This window comes from Cydia splendana, chromosome 13 (assembly GCF_910591565.1).
Source record: "Cydia splendana chromosome 13, ilCydSple1.2, whole genome shotgun sequence".
NCBI classification, from domain to species: Eukaryota; Metazoa; Arthropoda; class Insecta; order Lepidoptera; family Tortricidae; genus Cydia; species Cydia splendana.
Window position 1 is genome coordinate 1,262,099 of NC_085972.1, and position 26,544 is coordinate 1,288,642.

The window sequence follows — 26,544 nt, forward strand, 5'->3', positions numbered from 1 at the left end:
GGGTTGAAACGGGGCTATAGTAATACTCATATTTAAAAAAACGATCCAACAATCTTCCAAAATCACCTTTGTATGAAAACCCAACTCACCCCAAATACGAGGGACTACAGGGTGAGGTGGATTTTCCTGTTTATCGTCAAAGTTATGAAATGGAACTACCCAAAATAAAATAAAAACTAAAATACAAACGTACGGAACACTTATTATATACAGCATTCAGTTTGCATATGTAAAAATAAAATGTTATCGAGGTTTGAATGTCAGTTTTGCGCCTACTCACCCCATTTTACGGTATTTAATTAAAAATCGAATAAAATCAAATGACCCCTTCGTTGGCTGTGGTTAATATAGGGTAAATTGTTGATCAATGAAACACTAAAAGTTCAAGCCTTTCTATCTCTGGTGTATTTAAAGTTATGAGTGTGACATTTCGTATGAAGATAAACAATTTCGTTGGCTATCATATGGCATTCTTGGTTTCTACTTATCTGTAACAGTTCCTGTGTTATAAGCCTTTTTTTGAAAAATGAGTTTTGTTTCATCGTGTACTTGTGCATGTTTTCAATGAAACACTCTGATTTTTACAGTGAAACAAATGTAATAATTATAGTCTACCATGAAACATCGTTAATAAACATTGAAACGGTGTAATAAATAAGTGACATTAATACATATATGCTTTCACTCAATTAATGAGAAAGGAAAGGAGAAAATAGTGGTAGGCTGAAATTAGTTATTTAAAAGGTTTCCGACATATGGAATCATTATAAGATTGCTGAAATATCTAAAAGCGAAAGACTTGTTTCATTGTACACACACCTGAGTTTCATTGTGAATCGAAAATCTGGTCGGCAGGTACGGCATGCTGCGAAAAAGGCGCCTTTTATGTCCACGGAGCATGATTGCCAACTAGGTAGACGCGGGAGGATTTTGAGCATCTCCATGCTTGATTTCATACACTTTCTTGCAACATAGTGTTTATACACGACTGTTTCAATGTAAGACATGTGTCCTTAACCTTGCCATCAATGAAACATTCAACATATAAGCCATCCTATCTCAGCCATTCCTAAAGTTAAGTATCTTATATTTTGTCATATGATAGACAAATTATTACCAATTTTCATGGTATTTTTAAAACATTTATTTACATACAATATATATACAGTGGTACTACTAAACGAAATGAATAACTAGCTTAAATCTAAAATAGGCCCTTGAGGCATTGTACCAAGGATGCTGGCGGCATTTCCTCGCTGTATCGCAATGCTGATACGTTGTGCGAGGTAGCCGCCAGCTCTTCGGTCACCAGTTACGTCAACCAGACGCTTCGCGATTTCTGCGAACAACTTATGCGCGCTGGGACCCCATGGACCTAGAGTTTCAACACCAAATGGTACAAAATGGTACTCTCTACCGAGGCTCTTATATTTGTTACGTTTTAGAATTTCGGCGCTTTCCGCCGCTCCGCCCGCTTTTACAGTAGTCCGTTGGAGGTGGGACGGTGCCAGTGTGTCTACGCAGGTAGCATCCCACACCAACATCCGTCCCAAGCTCCAAGGAACTAAGGACACTCCATCGGGCCTCTTGCCATCATCTCTGATAATGCCAGTCGGCTCAAGAAGAGCAGGCACATTGATGGTGGCAAGAGACCGACGGACTATGTCATTAAGCGACGCATGTCTCGAAAAACGGCCTGCACTTTTTTGACAAGATAATCCGTGGTGTCCCAGTCGGTCCACGTCCGTGCCACAAGAGCATTTGTGTGGCGTACACACTGAAACCCCGAGTCGCAAACCAGTCGCCAGTCTAAGGGAGGCCGGATCCAAGAAAGTACCAGTATTGGGCGAAGGATGGGCATGTAGCCAGTAACCGGCTTCCCGGGCTCCGACCGCCAAAAGCCTCGCGCGGTCTGGACCTGTACAGTTGTTTAGGAGAGTATTGTAAGTTAAATCACAGTAAACATTATCCCAACTCCTTTGTGAATTTGGGTTGTCTGGAAATTGTTTGCCTGGGCAAGCAATTTTAAAAGCATTTTTGGCATCCTCATAGCCCGCAATCTCACAGTTTGTGGGCAAAGCCCTTAAGATATTTCCTATGAGACCAGACGTGCTATGAGTGGACGCCAAAAAGGCTGGGGAAGCCACACTGGAAATTTTGCGAATTCCTACACCTCCAAACCGAATGGGGAGGGACGCTTGAGACCAGGAAGGCTCACTTAGCTGAATGTTTAGAATCGTCTCTAAACTAATTTTGATCAAATCATCTATGGGCGACAATAAATTTTGATGTTTCCAGAAAGGACAACAGCGGAGCACATACGTAAATTTAGGGACAAAAAGGCAGAATTTAAGAATCACAAGAGCATAATGAGGGCTAATTTCGAGTAAGCGATCCGTGTGACTTTTGAATTTAGTTATGGAGTTAGAAATATAATCGGGAAAAGATTCTTCGAATATAGGAGAACCCAGGAGGCAAAGAGAATACTTGTCTACTGATTTGATATTGGGAGTCAGATCGTCAAATTTGGGTTGTAAGTTGGTCAAAGTACAAGAAGATTTTTGAATAAAGAGTTCGCATTTACTGAAATTCAGTTCTAAACCAATATTTTCGAAACTACTCTTAATAAAAGACAAATCAGAGAGTACAGTATTCACGTCACCTCCTAGGGTTCCGTCGTCTAAGTACCACACATTGAATTTTGATTTTAAATTTTTGATAATTGGATTTATAGCCAAACTAAAAATTGCTGGCCCGAGAGGGTCACCCTGCTGACAGCCAACCTCGGAAGATAATTCATGTGACTTGTACATTAATTTAGATGAGTCTGAATAGCAAAAGAAAAGGTAATTGTATAGGTCCGGAATTTTGTCCTTAACTTCTGTCAGCAAGGTGTCTCTACTAACCGAATTAAAAGCATTTTTAACGTCAATTTTGACAACAATTTCGCAATCATCGAGTGAAAGGTAGGTCCTTAGGGCATGGACGGCTGCCTCGCACCCACCTTTCGTGCCGAAACCTAGCTGTATTGGTTCAAAAAGGGATTGTAATTTTGATCTAATGTGTCTAACCGCAATTTTTGAAGCCAGACGTCGTAAAGTTGACCCCACCGCAATGGGTCTCACCCCTCCGTCCTTTTTGGTTAGGGCGATCAGGTTTGCCCCGTATAGAATCGGGACGATATTAGTGTTAATTTTGCCTGAAAACATAAAATTTATTAATTTAGTAAGGGAACAGACAAGCTGCTCACCTGCGTCGCCCACGGAATGAGAAATAAGATCTTTCAAATGTTGGGGCGAGATCCCATCCAGGCCGGCCGCCGAACCGGCTTTGAAAGACAATATGGCGTGGTATGGTATTTTAGTTTGACAAATTTAGCACATAGGTTTTAATTATTTAAAAAAATAATGAGTTTGTTTCATTATGTGCTGGTACTGGTGTTCAGTGAACATCATGTTTCATTGTATACTACATAAAAATGTTTCATTGTGGGACTAGGGGGTGTTTTTTTAATCAATTAATAAAAACTGCACCAAAGAGTGAAAGAAATTTAAAAATATTTAGCTCCAAATAAACTTTAATACACATAGAACATAACACAAACTTAAAAAACGCCAAACTCGAGTCTATATCTTGGTAAAAAATTGCGAAACTTAAATGAAAAAAATTACTTTTGTTGCACGAATTCACAATAATGCTCGTAGCAGCGTGCTCCTTCTCCGAGGCGCGCTCGTGTTTTGGGGAGGTGCTGGGGGTCCCTGAGCCTGCCCTTGCTTGACAGACGGCACTAGCTGGTAACACCTAGTTTCCGAGATATCGCAAAGTTACACTGTGTCCGATTGTTTCAATGTAGAACAACTGACCTACATCAAATTGTGTCAAAATCTTTGCAATAATGTTAAAATCCAGAGAGAAAAATGGGGACTACGTTTACGTTTTTATGGAATACAGTTACTTTTCGCGGCGGCCGTCCACTTTTGTCTTTAAGGCGGGATACCACCACTGTTTTTGTTCGTTCTGCACAAGCATTTTTGTACTGACTATTCTTGTGCCGCATAGTGCCCCATACTGGTGGAAACCCTTCTTCAAAATAACAAACAAACCTCGGAGTTTACCTGACTTACCTATCCATGAATGGCCGCGCTCAGTCCCAAATAATCCTATTAGACCCGGCAAATGCAACCCGGATCTATTATTTACAACTCCATAGATTGGGGTTTATTCAATTTAACCCGGAATACAACTAGGTTGAAAGCTTTAGAAGTGATTTATAATTTAGGAATTGATTTGTTATTTTGTAATGATGTTGTTTTTAGATGTCGCTTAATTGATACCCTTTTAGAAAATAAAGGCACCTTTCGGATTGGACTTGAGATCTGTTCCCTAGTTGGTTAAGCAGAGATGTCTGATAATGAAACCACAATGGTTTAAATAAAGGAACTCGCGAATTTGGGATACGTACCAAAGTATTCCGTACGAGTATTAAAGTGAGACCTAATGACCCCTTGGGAGTAAAGTAAGTAGGTCTGGTAAACGTAAAGTAAATAAGGTACCATTAGAAATATAAAACGGCTGGATTTGCTGCATACTAAGTATTTTATTCTATAATAGCTAAATTAAATCTTAAATTACTTTATTATTACTTTTTCTTCTTCAAATTAGCGAACGGTATCATGGGTGATATCCTGTATGGCGCTTGTACCACATAAGGTACGGTGGTGGGTCGGTATATAGGCTGATTGTAGTAGCAATATACTCCGTGTGGTCCATATGAGTAATGCGAAACTTCAGTGATCCATTGGGGCTGGGGTGGTGGAAGGGAGAAGTACTTTTGATGGGCATCTAGCCATCGATGGACCTGGTTAGGGAAATAAAAGTTACTAAGTGAAACAGTGACCATTAAAAATAACTAAGTAGGTATATTTAATAAAATAATAATATAAGAAGGTAAACGTAGTCATCATAAAGTCCAAGCGTTTAACAATTCCACTGACTAACAGTCCGCCGGACGATAACGGCCGGTCAGTTGTCGGAACTGTTAAACTTTTGTTCTAACTGAGAGGCCGATATCGTCCGGCGGCCTGTTAGTCAGTGGTCGGCTTTAATATGGGAACGGATTGTAATATTTACATTGTTGTTAATTATAATAAAAGTAGTGATACTTAAGTATATTTAATTTTTATGTATTATTAATCAATTAATCATGTTATGTAGTAAGAGTTAATATACCTATTTATTGTAGTCGTAGGTAAGTCTATTGAAAATGTTTCTAGGTTACACGTCAATATCGAGCCGAATTCGATTTTAACAATTTACTATCCACCTATTTGATCTCGTCATAAGTATAGTTCAAGTGCAGTTAACAAATGAGATCAAATCTAGATAATTAAATATTATGTATGTACATTATCACATGAACTAAGCGTCTACACATTTAAAATAGCAATGTTGCTGATACTCACGAATTCGCAGCGACTAGGAGGCGGAAGCCTTTCTTCAAACACTGGTTGCTGCACAAACGACATGGTAGGTAAATAGTCTTATTTAGAACAAGTTCCAAATTATGAATGAGGTCATTGATTAAAGTGGGGTCTTTAAATAGTAGTAACAATTTATTAGTTAATGGGATCTCGTAAATTAGGTAAAGGGTAGGTACTCATTAAATTGGTAGAACGTAAGGTGGTCGATTAATTAATTAATTAATTATGCTAATAAGTTAATTGTTACAGTTGTTAAATCTGGTATTTATTACTTATTATAAATCGTTTTTATTTTAATGCCAATTTGAATGAATATATATCTAGTATAGTTAGTAAATAAAGTCATATAAACAAAACAAACTAATCATATTTAGCATAGTTATTAGGTTAAGAGAGCGCTAACGTAAATTGTAGTTTTTATGTTGAAATTTCAGGAAAACATGTCTTATTTTCATTTTTAGGGTTCCGTACCTCAAAAGTTTTTCATTTCTATGTCGTTATGCCACACCAATATACTTACCTACTTTTAGTAGGTATAAAATAGCTAGTTAAATATACCCCAGGGATTTGACTAGCAAAGTTTTAATCAGATTATATACTTTCAAACTTATAGGTATAGAATATAAAAACTCGCGCGATGACCATTTCTTCCGTCGCAAGTTTGTCGCGTTATATCTTTTGTCTACTTTCAATTTCCTGCTGGCTTAACGCTCTCCCTCTTAAACGGTAGACCATGAATAGTTGAATACCAGTAGCTTTTCTATTACACACAATATCAAATGGCCCATATGAATTATTCAATAAATTTGAATTTTTGTGGGTCAATAGGAGACAATTTGAACGATCTGAAATTTATTCTAACAGGGTAGAAAAATAATATTTAAATTCGCAACGGTATGGCTTTCAATTCAAATTGATCTTTTGAATTGGTGTAATTTACCCTACTTTTTAAATACTTTCGCTATCTATACCTACTCCATTACCTGCTAAGAGCGTTTTTATAAATATGTAGGTACTTGATTGCGGATTATTCCTTAGATTTTCGAATCACTAGGTAATTTTATTTTATTTTATTAGAAGACCAAAATCTTTAACAAACAATATCTACTTATAACTAGGATACAATCATGAAGCCAATAACAGGTCTCCCAAGGAAAATATTACAATCGTTGCATATCCACCCTTGCTTTTTATGTAAAAAAACCCTTCTTTTAGTTCAAACAAACTGTTTCCCTTCAGTATTCAAATCAGGCCCAATACCAAGAGGCAGTCACGTCAGATGGGATCGAATGATTCCCATTTTTGCTTTGTACTGAAACGCTCAGATTCGCTTCCTCGTTTCTACATGAGCCATTTTTGTCAAAACGAATATCGGCCTGATTTGAACTTTAAGATACGTCAAAAATTTGCTAAAAATACGTTATTGATCGAATATGTCAGTGTCTAAAGTGACGTATCTTCAAACAAAAAACGTCACTTATAAAATTTTTGACGTATAGCTTAAAGTTTCAGGAGGGACTCCGATTTATTTGCTCAATATTCCAGGGTTGCTGAACGCCAAACGAAAATAAAAAACCGGCCAAGTGCGAGTTGGACTCGCGCACGAAGGGTTCTGTACCGTTACGCAAAAAACGGCAAAAAAATCACGTTTGATGTATGGGAGCCCCACTTAAAATATTTATTTTATTTTGTTTTTAGTAGGTATTTGTTATTATAGCGGCAACAGAAATACATCATCTTTGAAAATTTCAACTGTCTAGCTAGTCTATCACGGTTCATGAGTTATAGCCTGGTGAAAGACAGACAGACGGACAGCGGAGTCTTAGTAATAGGGTCCCATTTTTACCCTTTGGGTATGGACCCCTAAAAATGTATCGGGATGACAGATGCTACGACAAGTCCCGTGACTATTTCCATACATCATTTACGTTTTCTATACGATTACGTATTATAAAATTGCAAACATCATAAATCATGTTGTATCCATAACATCTTATGATCTTAGTTGTACTGTTTTTACAAGTTACATTAAAGATAGCATTATATCCACACTTTATAATCTTTTTATAAATGGCCCAACCCAACCCTTTTTGTAAAATAAATATTTAGTTGCAATATTGTTGTATAAGTATCTGAGCGAAGCCGGGAATAGGGTAAACATTACACCAATCCTATTATCGGCACTCCTGCAGTCGCGTTCAATTTTATTCGAAGGCAATAACAAAGAAAATAATACTACAACAATACTAATTCAATTTCTAACCGTATCCTAACGCAACAAGTTACAAATTCAAATGGTTGTTCAATGGTTGTTACGACTGTTATGCGTGGTATTACACACGAAGTCATTCCCGCACCCAAAAATCCGGGGTATGATTATAACACACGTCTTTGCAAAGCGACATCACCATAGCCCTGTTATTCGGGGGCAACACGTACAAAGATTAATTAAATATCGACTAAAGTGTTATCTGTATCAATAGCAAGCAATTACTATATCATTAACATTATTAATTAAGAGTGTTATTTGTCTTATTATTTAAATACATAGTCACATCCCAACATTCATAATCATAACATTTTTTTGTGTAACTATTTTCCTGAAATTTATAGTGAATTGCAGAGTATTAGCCTCGATTCTACACATTTTTACCTCGATTTATATCGACCCTTTGCAGCTCAGCTGACAAATCGGCTATCATATGATTTGTTTTATACTTACTCCTACCGTACTATTTAGTTTTCCTCAATAAATGATCCTATATTCAATTCTAAAGGCATGCGTACATACGTGCCTAGCATGGAAAGGCACGCGAATTCGTTTTCATGTTATTGACTGACGTAACGTGAATAAATAAAATTCGCGTTTCGTTCCGCCCCACAAAATGTGCATGGCATTCCGTCAAAAGAATTGCAGTCGGTCACGTACCTCGTTCGAATGGTTTCGGTAAAAACGTTGGATCAATAGAATTGACGAAAAATGTAAACACGCGATTTTTTAATATAAGGAAATCAGTTTTAGTATATTGTTTAATACACCATTCCCTATTACTATGCCAAAATACGCGACTAAACGAATTATTACCCCCGATTGGATATTTTTGGTTTTCGTTTGGTGTACTACTACTCTATTTCTGACGTTCGGGTGTCAACAACAGCTGATGTATTAGGTACTGTTGCGGCGTCTTTTTTGCCGCCACTGTATCTCTCAATTTACTTGATAAAATGAGTGACAAAATTAACTTTCTTAATCGCAAATAAATTGCCAGATTCAGCGTCAGCAACAACAGTTGCAGTCAGTGCTGCAATTGACATCAGAGCATCACCTTAAGGGCTGATTTAGATGGCACGCGAACTCGTATGCGATTTTAGTTACATTTGGTCCTCAACCAATAGTCCTCATTGGTTACATCCAATTCAGTCGACCAATCAAATACCGCAATGTAATGAAACTCGCATGCGAGTTCTCGCTCCGTCTAAATGAGCCTTAATAATAAACAATACTTGCGAAACAACAAAAGATAAAAATACCGTTATTGAGGTTATGTTAATGTAAGTAATTAATTACTTATGTGTAGGTATTGATATTAATAATTATTTCTGATGTTGTTTTGTCAATCATATAAACTTCAAATCATTTTTGTTTAATACCTACTCATTGGATTAGCGTCACCTCATTTCCATTTATTTGGGATCATGTTGCCCTTCATCTCATTATCATTATATCAACTTTTGTTTTTTCATTGCCTGTCTATTTTAAGATAATTTTTTCCTCAACCTAAGTATTTTTATAACTGTTTTGTTTTATTTGAAGATGTGTAGTATTAATAGCGACGGAGTAAATATAGACGGAGCTCTCAATATAATTTTAGACTTCGAAACATATACGTATAAAAAAAAAAAATATATACGCGGCGACTTGAGAACCTCCTCCGTTTTTTTTTTCGTCGGTTGAAAACAGCCCATATGACTGACACACAGTCCAATTGAAAATACTCAGAATACTTACCATCATTTGCCAGTCCGCTTTAAAATAAATAATTATCTATGTACTTAACTAAAATAAAAAAGGATCAAATAAAAGTAAAAGTGGTGTCAATAAAACAACGAATATAATCAGCAGTAATATTTTAAATTGCTTTGAATCACAATTTCGTAGTGTTTATAGATTATAATAATTACAAAGGAAGATTATTTTTGATCAAAGTACACTTCATCCCAGATCAACGTCTCAAACTCTCAACCTTCCAATAATAATAAATTCTCATATAGCAGTCTAACAACAGCAGTAACTAAAACAAACAAATCTCATCCCTATATACAGTGATTCAAAGTTCATATGGTAACTTTAATTGCTTCTTTATGATCACAATCGAACTTAGGATGCCTAGAAATGATTGATAGAATTAGAGAGATTTTTATTACTATTATGGCATGACTTTCTTAGCAAATTTTTAGAGATATTGTCTTAACAGCGAAATTTTGTAGTCACAAGTAACACTGCAACAATGATAATATTTTTGCCAAGAATTAATGTATCTATACTACATATAGAATATGTTTTTCAACTACATGAAGAAAACTGGTGGTGATATCTATAGGAAAATAAAAATAAATGCTTGCCGAATTTGCATCACATTTAAAAAGCCTAATGATGTGCCTTTTCTCACAATCATCCCTTTATTCGTCCATCTCATACTGCAGGGAATAATTGGCACGAAAATATTGCCATAAACTTTAATACTTACCTACAGCCTTCTTCATGCTCACCAAAAGGCTCTTTAAATAATAACGCAAATGTATGATACATATCAATTCCAAGCTATACTTGTCATAATAAAAACAGTGTATTAGAATCTAATTCTATTTACTGATATAGGTAATAGAGATTCTCAGCATAATATATCTTTAACGTTGCTATTGATGCCGAATTTAATGCTACATTTTATCAAAGTCACGATATTATATCGAGGAAGAAGTCAATTCAGCAAGTTCAAATCTGATATAAATAATTGACACTAGATATACGAGCATACTAAAAGAGCTAAAAGAAATAGCTCAGCTGAAATTAACGTTTCTTTCATTAACGAGATATTAGGAGTGGGAGTAAAACTGCTATCTTTAATATTTTCTAAAGAAAATCTCTAAGTTCAATACAAACTTTCCAAACATTTTATAGAAATAGAAGTCTGCCAAAAAGCGTTCTTAGACATTCCTAAACCTTCCAAACACTTTCATATCAAGAGAAATATTTTAATTTAATCATTCAATTTGGACAATTTTATTCACAATCTCTACGAAGAGATTCATTCATACTTGGTGTTTTAGAAACCTTGAAACTGGCAGTTACATTTTACTTACATTTGCTATCATTGTATCAAATTATACCAACGCACAAATTAGTTACTTCATAACCATCATTAACTGAGGCAATTTCTGCATCTGTTTCATTATTTTTTCTTTTCTTAAATTCAACATTACCTAACATTTTGTATGCGTTAGTATAATTCATTTCAACATTTGCTACTTTAAAAATAAAAGCTCAATTAAAACGCTTCATAATGCGTAACCAAACTTTACTTTACAAAACAACATCATAAAATTTGCTATCAAATATATTACATGATACAATATAAAACATGTTTCAAGCGATAACACTACACTAGAAGGGTTGTAACCAACTTTAATGTGTCCAAATTGTTTAACAAATAATTGAACTTATATTAATTCTGAAAAATATACACTAACAGAAGCTGTGCTTCAGTTTACCAATACAAAATTTCCTAAGAATTATTCACTTAAAACGTAATAATTCCTAACATAATTTTGTTCTAATATCCTAAAATTGCTTTTAAAGTTACGTTACAACCCGTGTTGCAGAAGCTAAGTAATATTAAACAAACTAGTGGTCTAGCATTTCATAAACAAAATTACAACTAATATTGTAATACGCAGTGTCATAATTTTCAATAAGTTATAATTTATCTAAGTGATATGCAATATATTTTAGGCAGGCTCGTTTTTAACAGAAAGCAAGATAGACGCTTCACCAACAAAAGGATTTTAAGCAAAAAAGGTTAAAAAAAAAACGTTTTAACACCTTTATGATAATTATGATTTATTCATAATTATGTTTTATTGCTTTTTTTATCTGAGTGTGCTTATAATTACTTATGTGATGTTAAAAAATCTACCTCAATATTGTAAGAAAATACTAGTTTTCATTTGTATTCAACATCTCAGTAACAATAAGTATTGAGAAGAAAAATATCCAATCACTTTTTGGCGGAGCGTCACATCTTAGTAAATGAAATAGCAACAGCAGTTATGCGAAATTTCTCTACGCATAAAATGGCGTTAAAACATATAAATAATATAACACTGATATAGTATCAGACAAATATTTGCTTATATTTTAATATAAAGCAAATACTGACGAATATTTTTAACAACAAATATCACGTTTTGATTTCAAGTAGGTTTTTTGTTTTCAACATTCTTTCGTAACACTTCTTTTCGACAGTTCGTTCAATAGATTAAAAGTGGTTTATTTTAAATCATTTTAGTTCTTTCCGGGTATAACAAGTCCTTCTTTAGTATGCAGAAAATACTATGGTATCTTGTTGATTCTAATCAATTTTTTTATGTCGGTAAGTATAGCGCCTTTGGCAAACGTGTTTAAATTTTAATAGCTAAATCTACGGCCCACCGTAAACAAAAGTTATCATAACCAACTGTAGTCTCACTAAGTCTCTCATTTCAAACCTTTAGTAACACTTCTATCATGAATCGTAGTCTTAGAATACTTACTATATACGAAGTTAAAATGTGTGAACAAGCTTCTTATAATTTAGTAATAAAAAGTATTAGTTTAAACTTTTAATTTAAATACTATGTATAGATTCCAAGATTTTTCTTTTTCATATATAAGTTATAATTTATCTAACTATGTCTACTTCTAGTGCACTATGTTTTAGCTGTGGTCAATGACTAAGGCTTGTCGTAAGTGTGTTTCATCAACTTTTTTTATGAGCAAGTTATTGTTGTGTATTTGTGTATATACATGCAAAATTACTGTCTTGTCAGGATCGCCATGTAAAAATGGCGTTCGGAGAAAGGTAAGCAAACTACCCATCTTAAATATGTGTAATAACTTTCATTCCTCTTCCTTGCATGATTGTACATGCATGAATGCACATATACGTGATACACACGAAATATACTTGATTATGAATAACAGTTAAAGAATGAAGACTTGATGTCTTTACTAATGAACACTTTAAACTTGGGTTTAATAATAAGGCTATAAATATTGCTTTAAATGACAGTGAAACAGATAAACATGCCGTTGATGAAGCACAGCTTACGCCGGCACTAAGAAGCATTCTATATAAACTGTATTGTGACGATCGCGTGGATAATAAAATACTGTCTCTGTCTACATCACGAGTTAATTCCACCACAAAAATATTATTGCTTTCAGAGGTTTGCGTTATCGTTAAAAATACTTTTTTTCGTTTATTTTCCCTCTTTTTCTATTAATATCATCAGCGCTCCTGAAGCAATCGTGCACGCTATCCAAAAATATATACGCATGACCACTAGCTAAACGAACTATTTATCCGTTGAAAATCATAATGAGAGAATAACTTTTATGGAAAATGAATACATCAAAACTTTTGGCGCAATACTATTCGAAATACTGGTTTTGTATCCGCCATTACTACATATACATATATAAATATAACATCTTAAAATTAGCGATCCAAAAATATAAAATATACACGTTGTATTCGTGCGCCCTCGGGTGCCCCAAACCTTGCAAGCGAATCGCGCCCCTACTATCACTGCCAACAATGTCGTTTTCGCTTCTTGCCGTAATGCGACTTTTGCCATTACGCTACCAGAGGGTGCAAAAGCCGCCTCAACTGGACGGTTATTCTCATTCTGCGACATTCATTATTATTATTTAAATGAAATCACTGACTTACTCCGAACAAGTTTGAAAAATATAATCTGAAAGTCTATTAAACGTTAGATGTGAAGGATGACTACAGATTTCAATACTGTCAAGAGTAAGATAGAAATTCTGTTAACACTGGGCCTCCTAATTAATTTTTAAATTAATTCAAATCTGACGAGGAAGTTAAAAAGTTACGATAAAAAGGTCGTAAAGATAGTTTAAAGTAATCATGTAAACTTTTTAAATTTGAAGATTTTGAACAGAATCTAATAAGATAATTTAGAATTAAAAAGAAAAATGTAACGTAACCCAGAATTCGTCTTATCCATGGCCCTGCACAAGCAAAGCAATCATAGTCGTTCGTAACTTTTGCTTTATAAAAATACGAATCGAAAATATTTCGACGGGCGCTCGTCGACTTATGGCTAAGCTATGGTTACTCCTAAACCTTAATCTAAACTATAGTACTACATTAAAATATCAGAGAATTCAAAAAAGGGAATATTTAGGTAGTTAATTCTATATTTAAATGGTGCACAACCTTATTTTTTCATGAACGCTAGATAAATATGGCGTTTAGCTTTAAGTAGGATCTAAAACCAAGGACTATCTAATGAACTTATTGTAGAAAGACCAAGATTCTTCAGAACTATGAAGAGAATATTTATTAGGAACTGGGGATAGGGAAATGGACAAACTTAACGAATTTAAAATATTTTGTTTATGTAATAACAATTCAAGAGGAATAACACAATATTTAAAATAACGGGATGGTAGATCTTAGTGAATTTATTGACGAAGTTAAGCTTTCGTAAGAGTTAGATCTAATCTATCGGAATGTTTTAAGAATGCATAGATCGTGTTCGATGATGTCTAAGGCGTAACTGCGTAGACTAAAAGAGATATAACCTATTTAGGCTGGAATGAAACCTATAGGGTAAATCTCGACCAATAGTCAAACTAACTGCATAATTATTTTTTATTTTTCTTAAATACGATAAAATCTCAAAATACTCACAGCTCATCGGGTTTATTGTATTATTCGCTAGGTGCAACTACTTTATAAGAACAGTGGCTTTTTAATAATTTGAATTTGTACTTAGCCTACACGTTGGGACTCCACAATGAATTTCATCAAAATGGAGTCGATAATTCAAATTGTGAAGTTTTTAAATAAAAACTAATCAATAATGTAACATATCATAAACTTGTGCAATTTGCACAAACAATCCACAAAACTAAATAGATAACCGTAGTACGTAGATTCTAATTTTTATGAAAAATTAGCCAATATACTGATGACCTAAGTAACCTATTACATCAATTTAGAGTTTTCAAAAATATGATTCCTAAACAAATGTCTCAAAAATACGTTATGAAAATATAATACAAATACGATAAAATTTATACTAAATATAACCCTGTCTATGACCTGAAGAGTTTAAAATGAAACGAAACTTTTAAATCCAAACTCTGAACAAGTCATTATTTTAGGAAAATTGGGTTTCTTGGCAGTAAGAAACTATCAGTAGTAATGCAAGTATTCTTCATTTCATTTCACATGATGTGAAAAGAAAATGATATCATTATTACTAATACTGTCTGTACCTTATTCAATTAAACAACAAATATTTAAGGAAACGAGATAGAACGGTGCCGAAAGAGCTTAAGCTTCTTTACAATTTACAGATGTAAAAGATAATTTTAAAATCTCAAAAGACAAGGCCTGAAGTCTTTCACAACACTGAGAAGAAACCTGTTTTCAAATTGATTCAGTTGATGATTCAAATTATTTCAATGACGAAAGCAGTAAAGAATAGATTAATAACTAAACTAAATGTCGTCCGAATACCGTTTAAATGTAAAATGTCTTTTAAATCTAAGTACATGAGTTTGAAATTAGAGTGAAACACAAGGTGTCGGTATCGTAGGTCAGGTCACATTTTGAACAGAAGCTCAAGTAGCAGGTCGTCATCGGCATCCATTGGCGATTGTGGTGCCAAGTAATCCACTTTCCTATAGACAAAAACAAAACATTATATCACTCTGTAATCGGAGACTAAGAATGCAAAAATCCTCTCTAGTTAATAAAAAAAACCATCAAACTTTCGACAAAGAATTACTGCAATGGCTACCTAGAAGCGTAGTCCAAACATTACTTTAAGGTATTATTTTTGGATCATAATAATATATTATAATAAAAATAATCCTTATCTGTTATAATTTCAGGTTAAATACCTATTGGGCGTGCGTATACTGGTGGTGTGCTGCAGAAAGTTTTGGTGGGCATCCGGCGATCGCAGGACCACCCTCCCGTTTTCTGCTCGCGCGTTCTGCAATCTGCCAAGAGACAATATACCATATTGGAATAGTCGTACAGTTTACTACAGATTGGTCAACATTACTAATGCTTGTATTTTGCTTGAGATATATTTAAAACTTGAAACTTACATTGGTAGAGAACTCTTCCCAAGTACTAGCAGCGTGAAAAGAAACAAATGGTAATTTTTAAATCCATTTCTAATGGTGTAGAAATTTTACTTGAAAGGGGCACAAATAAATATTGATTTTTATGTGTATAATTCATAATTATAAAAAATATTGAAATTATAAAATATCAAATAACAGACCTAAAAGATTATTGTAACATAACTGCTAAATGAAGGCTAGCTGAAACCACAAATTTCGAAGACAAAGTCAACAAAGAAACAATTGTTTCACCAAAACTAAGTAACTATGAGTGGATTCAAAATAGAAGTAAATAATGGAAGTTCACAAAGCTTGTACAAAAGGACCGATATTAATATGAGAGGCTATTGTTTGAGATTATTTTAAGTGGAATCAAGTACTAAGAGAATTTGTCTGGGCTTGAAGTATTCTTAAGAATATTGATTCTTGAAACTCTACTTCAAAGTCTTCAAACAAAAGTTGATCAAATGTGTATTTCTTATCTACACACATATCATAAACCCTCTATGATGACTTCAAAATCCGTAAATAATGGCCCACATTACGATAAACTGTTTTGTTACAGCAAATTTCTTATCTGTGAAAATGTTGTAATAGCTTCATTACTATATCAAAATCGATTTGATAATGCATTCAAATTTCGAACATCTCTGAGAAAAAAAATGCGATTTGATTCTGTTATTTGGTATCGAACGATATGGCAATCGACCCCGACTCTAGTTTGTATCTGAATAAAAAAAAACTTAGGATGCGTGACGTGCGTGAAAAAAGTTTTCATTTACCGCCATTTGACGTCCAGTTTATCTTTTAATTAGTTTGTGAGTAAAAAATAGTTTGTTTTGTTGTTTATAAAGTAACTATAACAAAAGTTTTGTATAAAATGTGCGATAAAGATATTTCGGAGACGCCACCTCATATCCGCGAATTCCGCCAGAGAGCGAAGTGCCCCAATGTCGGCTGTAATATGAGGTTAGTGAATATATCATAGAAAGTTTATAATTAAATATGTGTGTAGATAAAGCAGTGTATGTAAATGTACATAATTAGGCATTAAAACACTCGTGTGATTCTATTATGACACTCACTGCGTTCGTTTCATAAACCCACACTCGAGTTTTAATGCCTTTCATTATGTAGCAGTCACATAAACTAAGTGCTATTATCAACAATATTTTTCAATGTTTACAAAAGAAACCGATTAAAAAGATAGCATCTAAACGTGTTTGCAGGAGCGAATTTACCCTAGGGCCATCCGGGCCATGGCCCGAGGCGCCAATCTGCTAAGGGCGGCGTATAAGCCGCTCCTGTCGAATAGCATTTTGTTTTTCTTCCTTGACTTCTAGGGCGGCAAAACGTATTGGCCCGGGGCGCCAAATTTCAAAATACGCCCCTGAGTGTATGACGTTTACTTTATTCAATAACATGCGTATTTTTTCTCTTAAACTTATCAATTTGATATTAGCTAATTTACCATAAAGAAACCGCGGTCTGAAGAAAGTTTAAAAGTATTTAATTGGTTTGCTAATGAATGGGCCAAAAATGTTTCCCAAAGTATCACACCCCAAACTATTTTACCCAAATTATCAAATACGAGTAAGTATATCGTTAGGCATAACTAACATTTCCCAAAATATTGTATTGAATACGTTTTACATCCCAATAGAGAGCCTGTATTATTTTTATTTGACTGGTATTTAACTGATCACGAGATACACCAGATTAACCCAAAAATCAACTTATGAATCAACAATCGCTTATGATTAAAAAAAAACAAAAATACCAAAACCCCGAAATATTAAACCGTCCTTTCCTCTAAAAATTCTTCCTAAAACGACACAACTGAGGAAAATTTCCAACCAAGACTTGCCCTTTTCTGCAAACAAAGTAAGTACAATAGGAATTATGACGAAGAAACTTAATCCCGGTTCAGCCTCAATAATTTCCGGGGGATTCTTAAGCCTGCGACAAAAACGTCTCGGATAATTAAACTGGCTTTTAAAGAAAAGTTCGTTGACATTATTGTTTGGATTTTTGAAAGGAACTTGGGAGCGCTTCGATTTGGGATTAGGGTTTTTGATGGAACTTAAGTTGGTGTTGTAATATTTTATTTTATTTTATTTTATTTATTTGGAGATCCAACAGCTATGACAATAACATAGAGATTATAGTGGATACAGGAAGCCAATTATAGAAACTCACAGGTAGATAGGAACTCACAAAATAAAAAAAGAATTGTGAAAACGCCGATCATTGAACAAGTAATTGGATACAATTATATTATCTTATTTTTTGACAAAATATTTATATTTCAATGTAAGAAATGTTGTCTTACATGTTTATTTCTTCCCAGGAATATAAGATAAAATCTTTTATCCGACCATATTTGTACAGAATAGCAATCTTAAATGTCCTTAGAACCGCAAAGCTTTCCAAGATTAAAAGTGTAATTTTAACTCTTACTAGATTCCTTTGCTGCACACATGCAAGGTCTGTATTCTGTACATCTTATGATATTATTTTTATAAACCTGTAACCACGAAAATGTTGAGAAAACTTGAAAGTAGGTACAATAGCGTTTTATAGAAATGATGATCAATAGTAAATAAGAAAGCTCAGCCCGGGACCGTTATTAAAATCATTGACAATGGTCATATCTATCGGGGCCTAAAACATATTCTATAAAGAAATGCTTCCAATAAAAAAACGTTTGTTTGACTGAAAAGGGGTTCTGTTGAGTTTTTTTTTTATGTTTAAAATAATTTGTATTGGATCGTGTTCCCTTTATTCTTAAAAGCGTTCTAAAACAAAAATATTTTGATATATTGATGTACATTTTTGGCATAAAGTAGGTACCTATCGATATGTGAAATGTCAAACAGAAAACATTTTTATTATCAAAATCAAGGAAGCATTGACACTTAACAGAATTACCGAGAATACTCAGCTTCCTCCGAAAAGTAGACCGTGTCCATATTTGGGTCTCCATTTAATCTAATTACTCACGGATCCCTAAAAGCGACTTATGAGCAATGGACCAGTGAGTGTTACATAGCCCTCCAGGCATTCACAACGGCTTTGGCCCCTTTGTGACGACATAATGAACTTGATATTGGGCCCTTGAGAAACTCCAACTTAAAACGACTTATGTCATCGGATTTTCCTGGTGAAATAAGACTGTTACCTATTGGATAAGCGAAGAGTCCAAAAGGGATTTCAAATAAATACTTTCGTTGAGGAAATGTTATTGTGAAGGGACGTATTTAAATGTCATTAACATAGAATTGTGTTTGCCTCGTCTGTTTTTTAGGGTCCATTTTTTTTCTTTTGAGGTACGGCAAAAGGAAAAAATGGAAACCTTATAGAATCACTCGTGCGTCTGTCTGTCTGTCCGTCTGTCACAGCCTATTTTCTCGGATAACTGGACCAATTAAGTTGAAATTTGGTACACATATAAATGAATTTTAAACGTGGGGGCCAACGTATGGGGGTAAATGAGAAAGTTATAAAGTTTTTCAAACTATATCGTGTTATATATCAAATAAAAGAGCACATTTTGAGAATTTCATGTTTGTTTATAATTTCAAAATAAATAGGTTATAATTTTTTTTATAAAAAGCCAAAAAATGACCCCCCTCCCTCCCCTTTATCTCGGAAACTACTGGGTCTACAATTTTGAGAAAAATACACAAAATAGTTCTTTACCTATATATGACAGGAAAACCTATTAGAAATGTGCAGTCAAGCGTGAGTCGGACTTAATGTACGGAACCCTTGGAACGCGAGTCCAACTCGCACTTGGCTGGTTTTATTCATTTAGATTATTCTTGTGAGTTACTTTTATCACCCAAAAATTTTATGTCTGGAGTTCTGTGTCTCTTTAATCTGGAGTTCATATTATATGGTTATACGGACTTATAACCTCATGTATTTTTAACAACAAACTGTTCCTCCTAATCTTAACATACGACCAAGTTATCCCAAGCATTTAATTCTCTTGATATCTCATTCATTCTCCACCTTGTATTAGATATTTCCGAAAGGCCCTTCCGTTCCGCTTGTAACATTACTGTATCGATGCGATGGGGAATATGCCGATATTAGATATAATATGTTTACGAAGCGGAAAATGAAAAAGTTGGAGGAAGGTATATTAGTGTTATTGAATATATTGCGTCGCAGACAGGGCAAGTTTGGTTATTTTTTCCGATAGAATCTTTACAAGATTGCAATGGAATTCTGTTAAAGACTAAAATGAATACAGGTATTATTAAATTGTATAACAAAACAGTATCTTCTTTTAACTATTTGCTGCTGTTTGCTGCTATTTGAGGGGTTCTTAATGCAAAAGTGCTGGTATTATGTTGAAATTTTACACGTATTAATCAAGGGCATATTCGCGTGGGCATTTCACTCGCACTTGTCCGTAAATTTATTGGTGCGAACGAGACACATCAGGGTTAACAAACAGACATCATTTTGATATCAAAAACTTCAAATCTTCATTTATAATGTTAATATAAGTATGGATTGACTGATCACTGATCGCACACTCACACTCTAGTCTCAGTTGGTGGAACCCGACTACAGAGCCTAAAATGTAACTCACTGTCTTTTAGGACCTATATCCTAAAAAACAGCAGAAGCAGGCAAACGAGCAGACGAATCGCCTGACGGTTAGCAATTACCGTCTCTCATGGAAATCTGCAACACCAGCGGGCTTGCAAGTGCGTTGCTGGCAAAGGCCGGTAGAAGATGGAAATAAAGATGGGAGTCCGCTTTTTTCTTGAAAGTTTGAAGGTTGTATCCACAGTTTAGCTGTACGAGGCAGGTAGTTGCTGGAGAGACGCACAGTTGAGAACTGCCAACCGTCTAAACGGTGAAGATGGATAAATTTGTCGCGTAGAGCGATGGCGAAAGATGTGGCAGGTATTAATCCAAACAATTCCTAGGAACACTCCCCGTTATAAATGCTTAAGAAAATCCTAGAGAATCTGTAGTAGTAAGTAAAGGTTGTTCAAATAATTATCCACTTACTTGATTTTAGATTGCCTCATGAACTGTTGTATCTTCCTAGCTGCTTGATTCTGCCTCCTTTGTGAGTAAGTCCTTCTAAAAGAGAAAGATTAGGTTAGTATTTAATGGCACTTCTCTAAACCTGATCGTTTTATGGTTTGGTGATACTACAAAAATATTATTTGGCAGAAAATTTGTTAGAGATCTTCCCATTAAACCATTAAATTAAATGTCGATACGGTAAGCATTAGCAGATGTAATAATGTCTAAGTACTTTTGAATCTGTCTAGCATTAAATACTTAATAAAGAAAATTATAAAAGCACTTTCTTATAATATAAATTGGTCTAGCGTCCAGTTTACAAACCAAAGATCGTGATCCAAACCACGGCTCGTACCAGTGAGATTCACGACATTTATATTTCAAGATGTATGTTCAGGCTACTATGTGTTTTAGGCTAGGCTAGAGTAATGAAGCCCAAACCTTATTGTGAGAACATTATTTAAATTGTTGTTGTAGAAGGTATGTAGCATGGTGGTAATACTTACTTGATGGTAGCCGTAGTTTGGTGAGCGAGACGGCGCTCGCGGTGTGAGCGATAACCACGCTGTATGACGGTCGCTGCGCAGTGCATTTGTTTCAGGTACGCGAACTGTGAAATAAATATCATTGACTTTCTGCTAGCTGCCTAAAGTGAGGACTCTAAGCACGAATAATTTTATACATTGAACCGCCGTTTCGGATCTGTATTGCTCTCTTGCTCACACAGTAGCATTGACCGTTGGCATCATCGACGGGATAGCAATGTAATTAATGCGCGTGCGATAGAGATGGGGAATGGCGAGTCAATGTACATAATTCTTTGTGTCCTTACTATACCATTTTTTCAGGCAACGTCGAATGAAGGTCGTTGAATGATTAATACTAGAAAGGTAAAGAAACAATTGAAGAAAAAGGTGAGAATTGCAAAAGTAGGGTGAAATATTATAAGAATTTATAAGGTCTTAAGATAATATTTTCTTCCAAAATGGCATTGTATGAATTTGACATAAGTTCTTTAAACTGGTTTGTGAGCTCACTGGAGAACTTTGAGTTGAAAAATAGGGTATTATACTGTATTTAAAACAAATTATTTTACACCATGCATGAAATAAAGCACCAGATAATTATTATAAAAACACAGATAGGAGTTATTTTTAAACACAAGTTCTATTTAATAAATCCGATAGAAATATAATAAGTAGGTGAGTTGACCGTGACGTCACGATGTAATGTTTCATATAAATTCCAGTAATTCCACCATTAGCAAATCGTTTTAACAGTTTTAAAAAAGTAACTGATTTGACTAGTAGGAAAATACCCTATTATACAATACCAATCTTCAGTCGTAGGCTATTGTGCGTGGAGTAGCACAGGGACCAATTTTAGGCCCGTTATTTTTGTTTTTATAGTGCAGATTTTATTATATCCAATATACCAGACCTTACATGCTTGGAAAAGCGATGGTAGAAAGAAGAAGATACAAATAAGTACCTGTTTGTACCGCCTATAGCAGTTCTGTATCGTGATGGCGGCGGCCGCAGCCCGCCGCTGCAGCTGCCGGCCGCGGTACTGGCGATATGCTTTCTGGATTGTGATGGCTGCCGAGTATAGCTCTCGTTGCTCGCGATCTGGAAATAAGATTTCATTAAACTTGCTCTTAACCTCCTAAAGCCCACGGACTTACCTGTACTACAAATTGCTTCTATGTAATTTAAACCATTTTTAATTGGGGCATAATCGCATTTCTTTTGTTTCGTTCTATTTCAAAACAAAAGAGGTTCAAACCAAGTTTCCTTCCACTATTGATTTTCAAATTCGACTGCCATGTTTTTAGGCCACAGGAAATCTCTCTCTACAATGTTTTGCGCTTAGCTCTGACAAATGTGAATATTGCATATTTTTAGATAATTGAGACTGTTTTTTTCATTGGTAGATTAGCCGTAGAGCTATGCGGTGGCGGCGACAAAGCAGAACCTGAGAAGACTGGCAACGTTGCCAGACATACATTGTACCTACATGCAGACCAGCGGAGGCGACGTTGCCATTTAACACTCACCGTTTAACGTAAGACTAGAGAAATGTGTAGTAGCGTTCAGGAACTCCTGCAGAGTTGCCGAAGGTGCGGTTGGCAGCGAAGGCGCACGAGGAGAAGGCGGTGGTGGGGAAAGCGCTGAGCCTGGAGATACGGAGCCGGACGAGCATGGCGTTGAGCCGCCACAGTATGTCCTATAACAAAATGTAAAACTTATGTCTGATTTTTTTATTAGATGATTTTATTCATATAATCTATAGATTTCAAGTATCTTTTGTGTTTTCCATCTACATTCGTATCCATAATCTTGTTGGTATATGAGGTAACCAATTTTGGTGGTATATGAGGCAGCACCATCATGAGTAACTTTATCGTGATCAGTTTCACCATCAAACATTGGTAAAATATTAATATTTTATGGCGATCTGCTGATCTTAGTCGAGATTGAGTCTTGTAGCTTAAGGTTATCGCAGTATTTCAGCAGTTGAACAACTATTCAAATACATGGTACCTACCTATATCTTTGAAACGATAGTTGAGGACGTGACTATGCAATTTTTTCGTTTGTCCTTCAAAGGCCCAGCGGAAAATATACCTGTAAGTGTTATCGCAGAACTCAAAGCTGAAATCGCTACTGAAGTTGGTGGTGTCATCGAGTAACGGCACCATGAGCGTGTCTTCGCCCCCACCACTACCACCGTCGAGCCCGCAGCCGAGCAATGATGAGCTTTCGTTCTGAAACAACACGTCATAAGTCATATCCCGGAAAACAAAAATATTACAGCTCCAACTTTTCCATGAGATCTTTGACGTGACAAATAATTTCCGCAATTTTAATTTTAATTGCTTTATCTCTAAGTGTAATTTAACTTACTATTTGTTTACTTAAATGACTAATGACAAGAGGATGTCGATTCAAAGTCGCTCTAGCTTCCTCTTCTAACATTTTTTTGTCAATACAAAATAATATCCGTATCACATGTTTTTCGATCAGGCGGGACAACTTAGATAAACGTATTTGTAGAAATGGCTGCTATTTGAGGTTTCAATAGAAAAAAATATCAAATTCTTCATTTCGAATTTCCTTTGACACCTTGACTAAGGCCATTAATATTGTTGGCGAGGCTTGCGTGCTTTTGTACCCTGTATCAAGCTTTTTAACATCTCATGTACTCGTAACCATATCTCTTCCAAAATAAATAATATCGATGGCTATCATAGACTACACAAAAGTGTACCCGAGTGTTACTAGTAAAAACATTTTTTGTTTCATGTTTTTTAATACCTTTATCCTTTCTGGCATGGCCGCTATGATCTGCTCCGCCAACGTGAACACCCGGTCATCCTGCTCCCCTGAAACATTGGTGTAACGTGGTATCTTGCAATAATATTAAGGCACAAATTACAATACTCCGGTCTTCAAATTAGCTTTTCGTATAATCAATTACTTACATCAAAATCATCTAGACGTATAAAGAGCTACTACTGAAGACCTAAGTACTGTGATTGTACCAATAACCTCTTGTCAAAATTCAGATTTTACAGCAGTTTTTTGTTTATTTTTTATTGATAATTTACTTTCGTTTACAAAAACATTTTGAATTTAAGCAATATTATAGTTTTCAAATAATCATGTCCATTAAAATGTCTAGCTGGGAAAGTCCTTTACGTGTAACAATTTATTTAAAGCTTTGTGAATAATTAGTTACAATGTTGACATTCGGTTATTCTTGTTTTCTTTTTTATAAGCGACAAATTAATTATCATGACATTGAAATTCCATGAAATTGATTAGACATTGATTACCATGAGGCGATAGAATAGCAATTCCGTTATATTTTTGTGATTGTTTAATTGTAATGCATAAATTTGTCATGTGTGTGCCTCATGGTATTGTGCTAAAACATTAACAACATCAACGATTTTTGTTTCTTAACAAGCATATTTTCTCTTCATCTTCTCATTTACCTCATCATGTCTCTTTTGTGATCAGTCTGCCTCTTTTCATTCGTCATTAGCTTCAAAAAAATTATCTCATGATAAAATATAAAGAAGTTTCGGAAAAGATGCTCGTACTTTGTAATAATCAACATAAATGTCTGTGTTTATTTTGTGACAAGATTTGTATTGGTCGTTATTGGAACATTTCTTTCAAATAATGTGAACTTTTTTTTAAACAATTTTGTAGAAGTTGCAGTTATTTTTATTAGCAACCACTCACTTCTTCAAACCAAGGACCGGAAAACCCCTCTTTACGCTTAATCCTATCAATTCGGTAACCCAATCGATTCGGTTACCGTATCATTCGGTAACCCTATCATACTGTTACCTGATTGTAATGGTAACCTTATTGAAACGGTAACCCTAACCTTTAACCGAGTTAATCTCAAAACCCCATCGCGATAGGGTTTTTGTTAAGGGTTTTTAACAGGTTTTCATTCAGTTATGGTAACCTTTATTATCGGTTGCTTACTGGTTTGCTACATTAAAGTAGTTTTAGTGATGTGCCGTCAGAACTAAAAAAAATACTAAAAAATTTGTTTATTTTATTTACTTTATTTATATTTTGTTGATTTTATTGATTTTACTTATTAAATTTATTTAATTTAATTTATTTATTTAATTGATTTAATTTATTGAATTTGTTGAATTTTTTTTTTTAATATATTTAATTTATTTAATTTAATTAATTTATTTAATTTATTTCATTTATTAATTAGTTTAATTTGTTATATTTGTTTAATTAATTTAATTAATTTAATTGAATTATTTTATTTTATTTATATTATTTATTTTATTTATATTATTTATTTTATTTATTTTATTTATTTTATTTATTTTATTTATTTTATTTATTTTATTTATTTTATTTATTTTATTTATTTTATTTATTTTATTTATTTTATTTATTTTATTTATTTTATTTATTTTATTTATTTTATTTATTTTATTTATTTTATTTATTTTATTTATTTTATTTATTTTATTTATTTTATTTATTTTATTTATTTTATTTATTTTATTTATTTTATTTATTTTATTTATTTTATTTATTTCATTATTTAATTTATTTAATTTATTTATTTTAATTATTTTAGTTATAATATAATAATATTTATAATAAGAACACACCACACAAGTTAGTACAGCGGCCAGAGGGGCTTATATACTGGTTGATGTGACTGGACAGTATCGTACCGACGAATGGTACCGTTGTGTTCGGCAGAGTTTACTGAGTACGAAATAAGAACTCGTCACTTCCTAAGACTGTGGAGGGGATAACTGTGACGTCACAAAGATGGCGGTCCCGGATTTCAAAGTTTGGATAATTACTCGGCAAGTTATTATCAGATTTTTAAAAATGAGGTGTCCTATGATAGCTGATGAAGTGTAGAATAAAACATGCCATATAACTAATAGTGTAATTTAATTAATATTTTTTTTATTTACAAAAATCCGAAAATGTTACATTGGGCCTTTTTTTGTAGCCCAAAAAACACAATGTAAACGGCCACATAGATGAAAAATATGTCATATAAATCATT

The 26,544-nt window shown here is 34.1% G+C and overlaps 2 protein-coding genes and 1 long non-coding RNA gene across 10 annotated transcripts in view; 1 reads left to right on the forward strand and 2 right to left on the reverse strand.

The window, feature by feature from the left end:
• The window catches only part of LOC134796430 (uncharacterized), a 373,125-nt gene that overhangs the window by 237,705 nt on the left and 108,876 nt on the right, over window positions 1–26,544 (forward strand). The window contains exon 2 of the long non-coding RNA XR_010144929.1: window positions 7,179–7,234. This is a non-coding gene — a long non-coding RNA (uncharacterized LOC134796430). The remainder of the gene's footprint in view (window positions 1–7,178; window positions 7,235–26,544) is intronic.
• The window catches only part of LOC134796390 (UDP-xylose and UDP-N-acetylglucosamine transporter), a 217,236-nt gene that overhangs the window by 42,590 nt on the left and 148,102 nt on the right, over window positions 1–26,544 (reverse strand). The gene's annotated exons all lie outside the window — the stretch shown is intronic.
• LOC134796339 (calmodulin-binding transcription activator 2) overlaps window positions 12,424–26,544 on the reverse strand; it is a 175,057-nt gene continuing 160,936 nt past the window's right edge. For 7 of the 8 annotated variants that reach the window (XM_063768491.1, XM_063768489.1, XM_063768488.1 and 4 more), the window contains 8 exons: window positions 24,285–24,352; window positions 23,595–23,734; window positions 23,024–23,193; window positions 22,459–22,595; window positions 21,474–21,577; window positions 20,947–21,021; window positions 15,682–15,783; window positions 12,424–15,459 (listed from right to left, as the gene is read on the reverse strand). In XM_063768491.1, the coding sequence (XP_063624561.1) occupies window positions 15,381–15,459; window positions 15,682–15,783; window positions 20,947–21,021; window positions 21,474–21,577; window positions 22,459–22,595; window positions 23,024–23,193; window positions 23,595–23,734; window positions 24,285–24,352 (875 nt within the window). In that variant the 3' untranslated portion in view covers window positions 12,424–15,380. Of the gene's footprint in view, window positions 15,460–15,681; window positions 15,784–15,894; window positions 15,920–20,946; window positions 21,022–21,473; window positions 21,578–22,458; window positions 22,596–23,023; window positions 23,194–23,594; window positions 23,735–24,284; window positions 24,353–26,544 lie in introns of all 8 variants that reach the window. The other variant, XM_063768485.1, reaches the window with a different exon arrangement.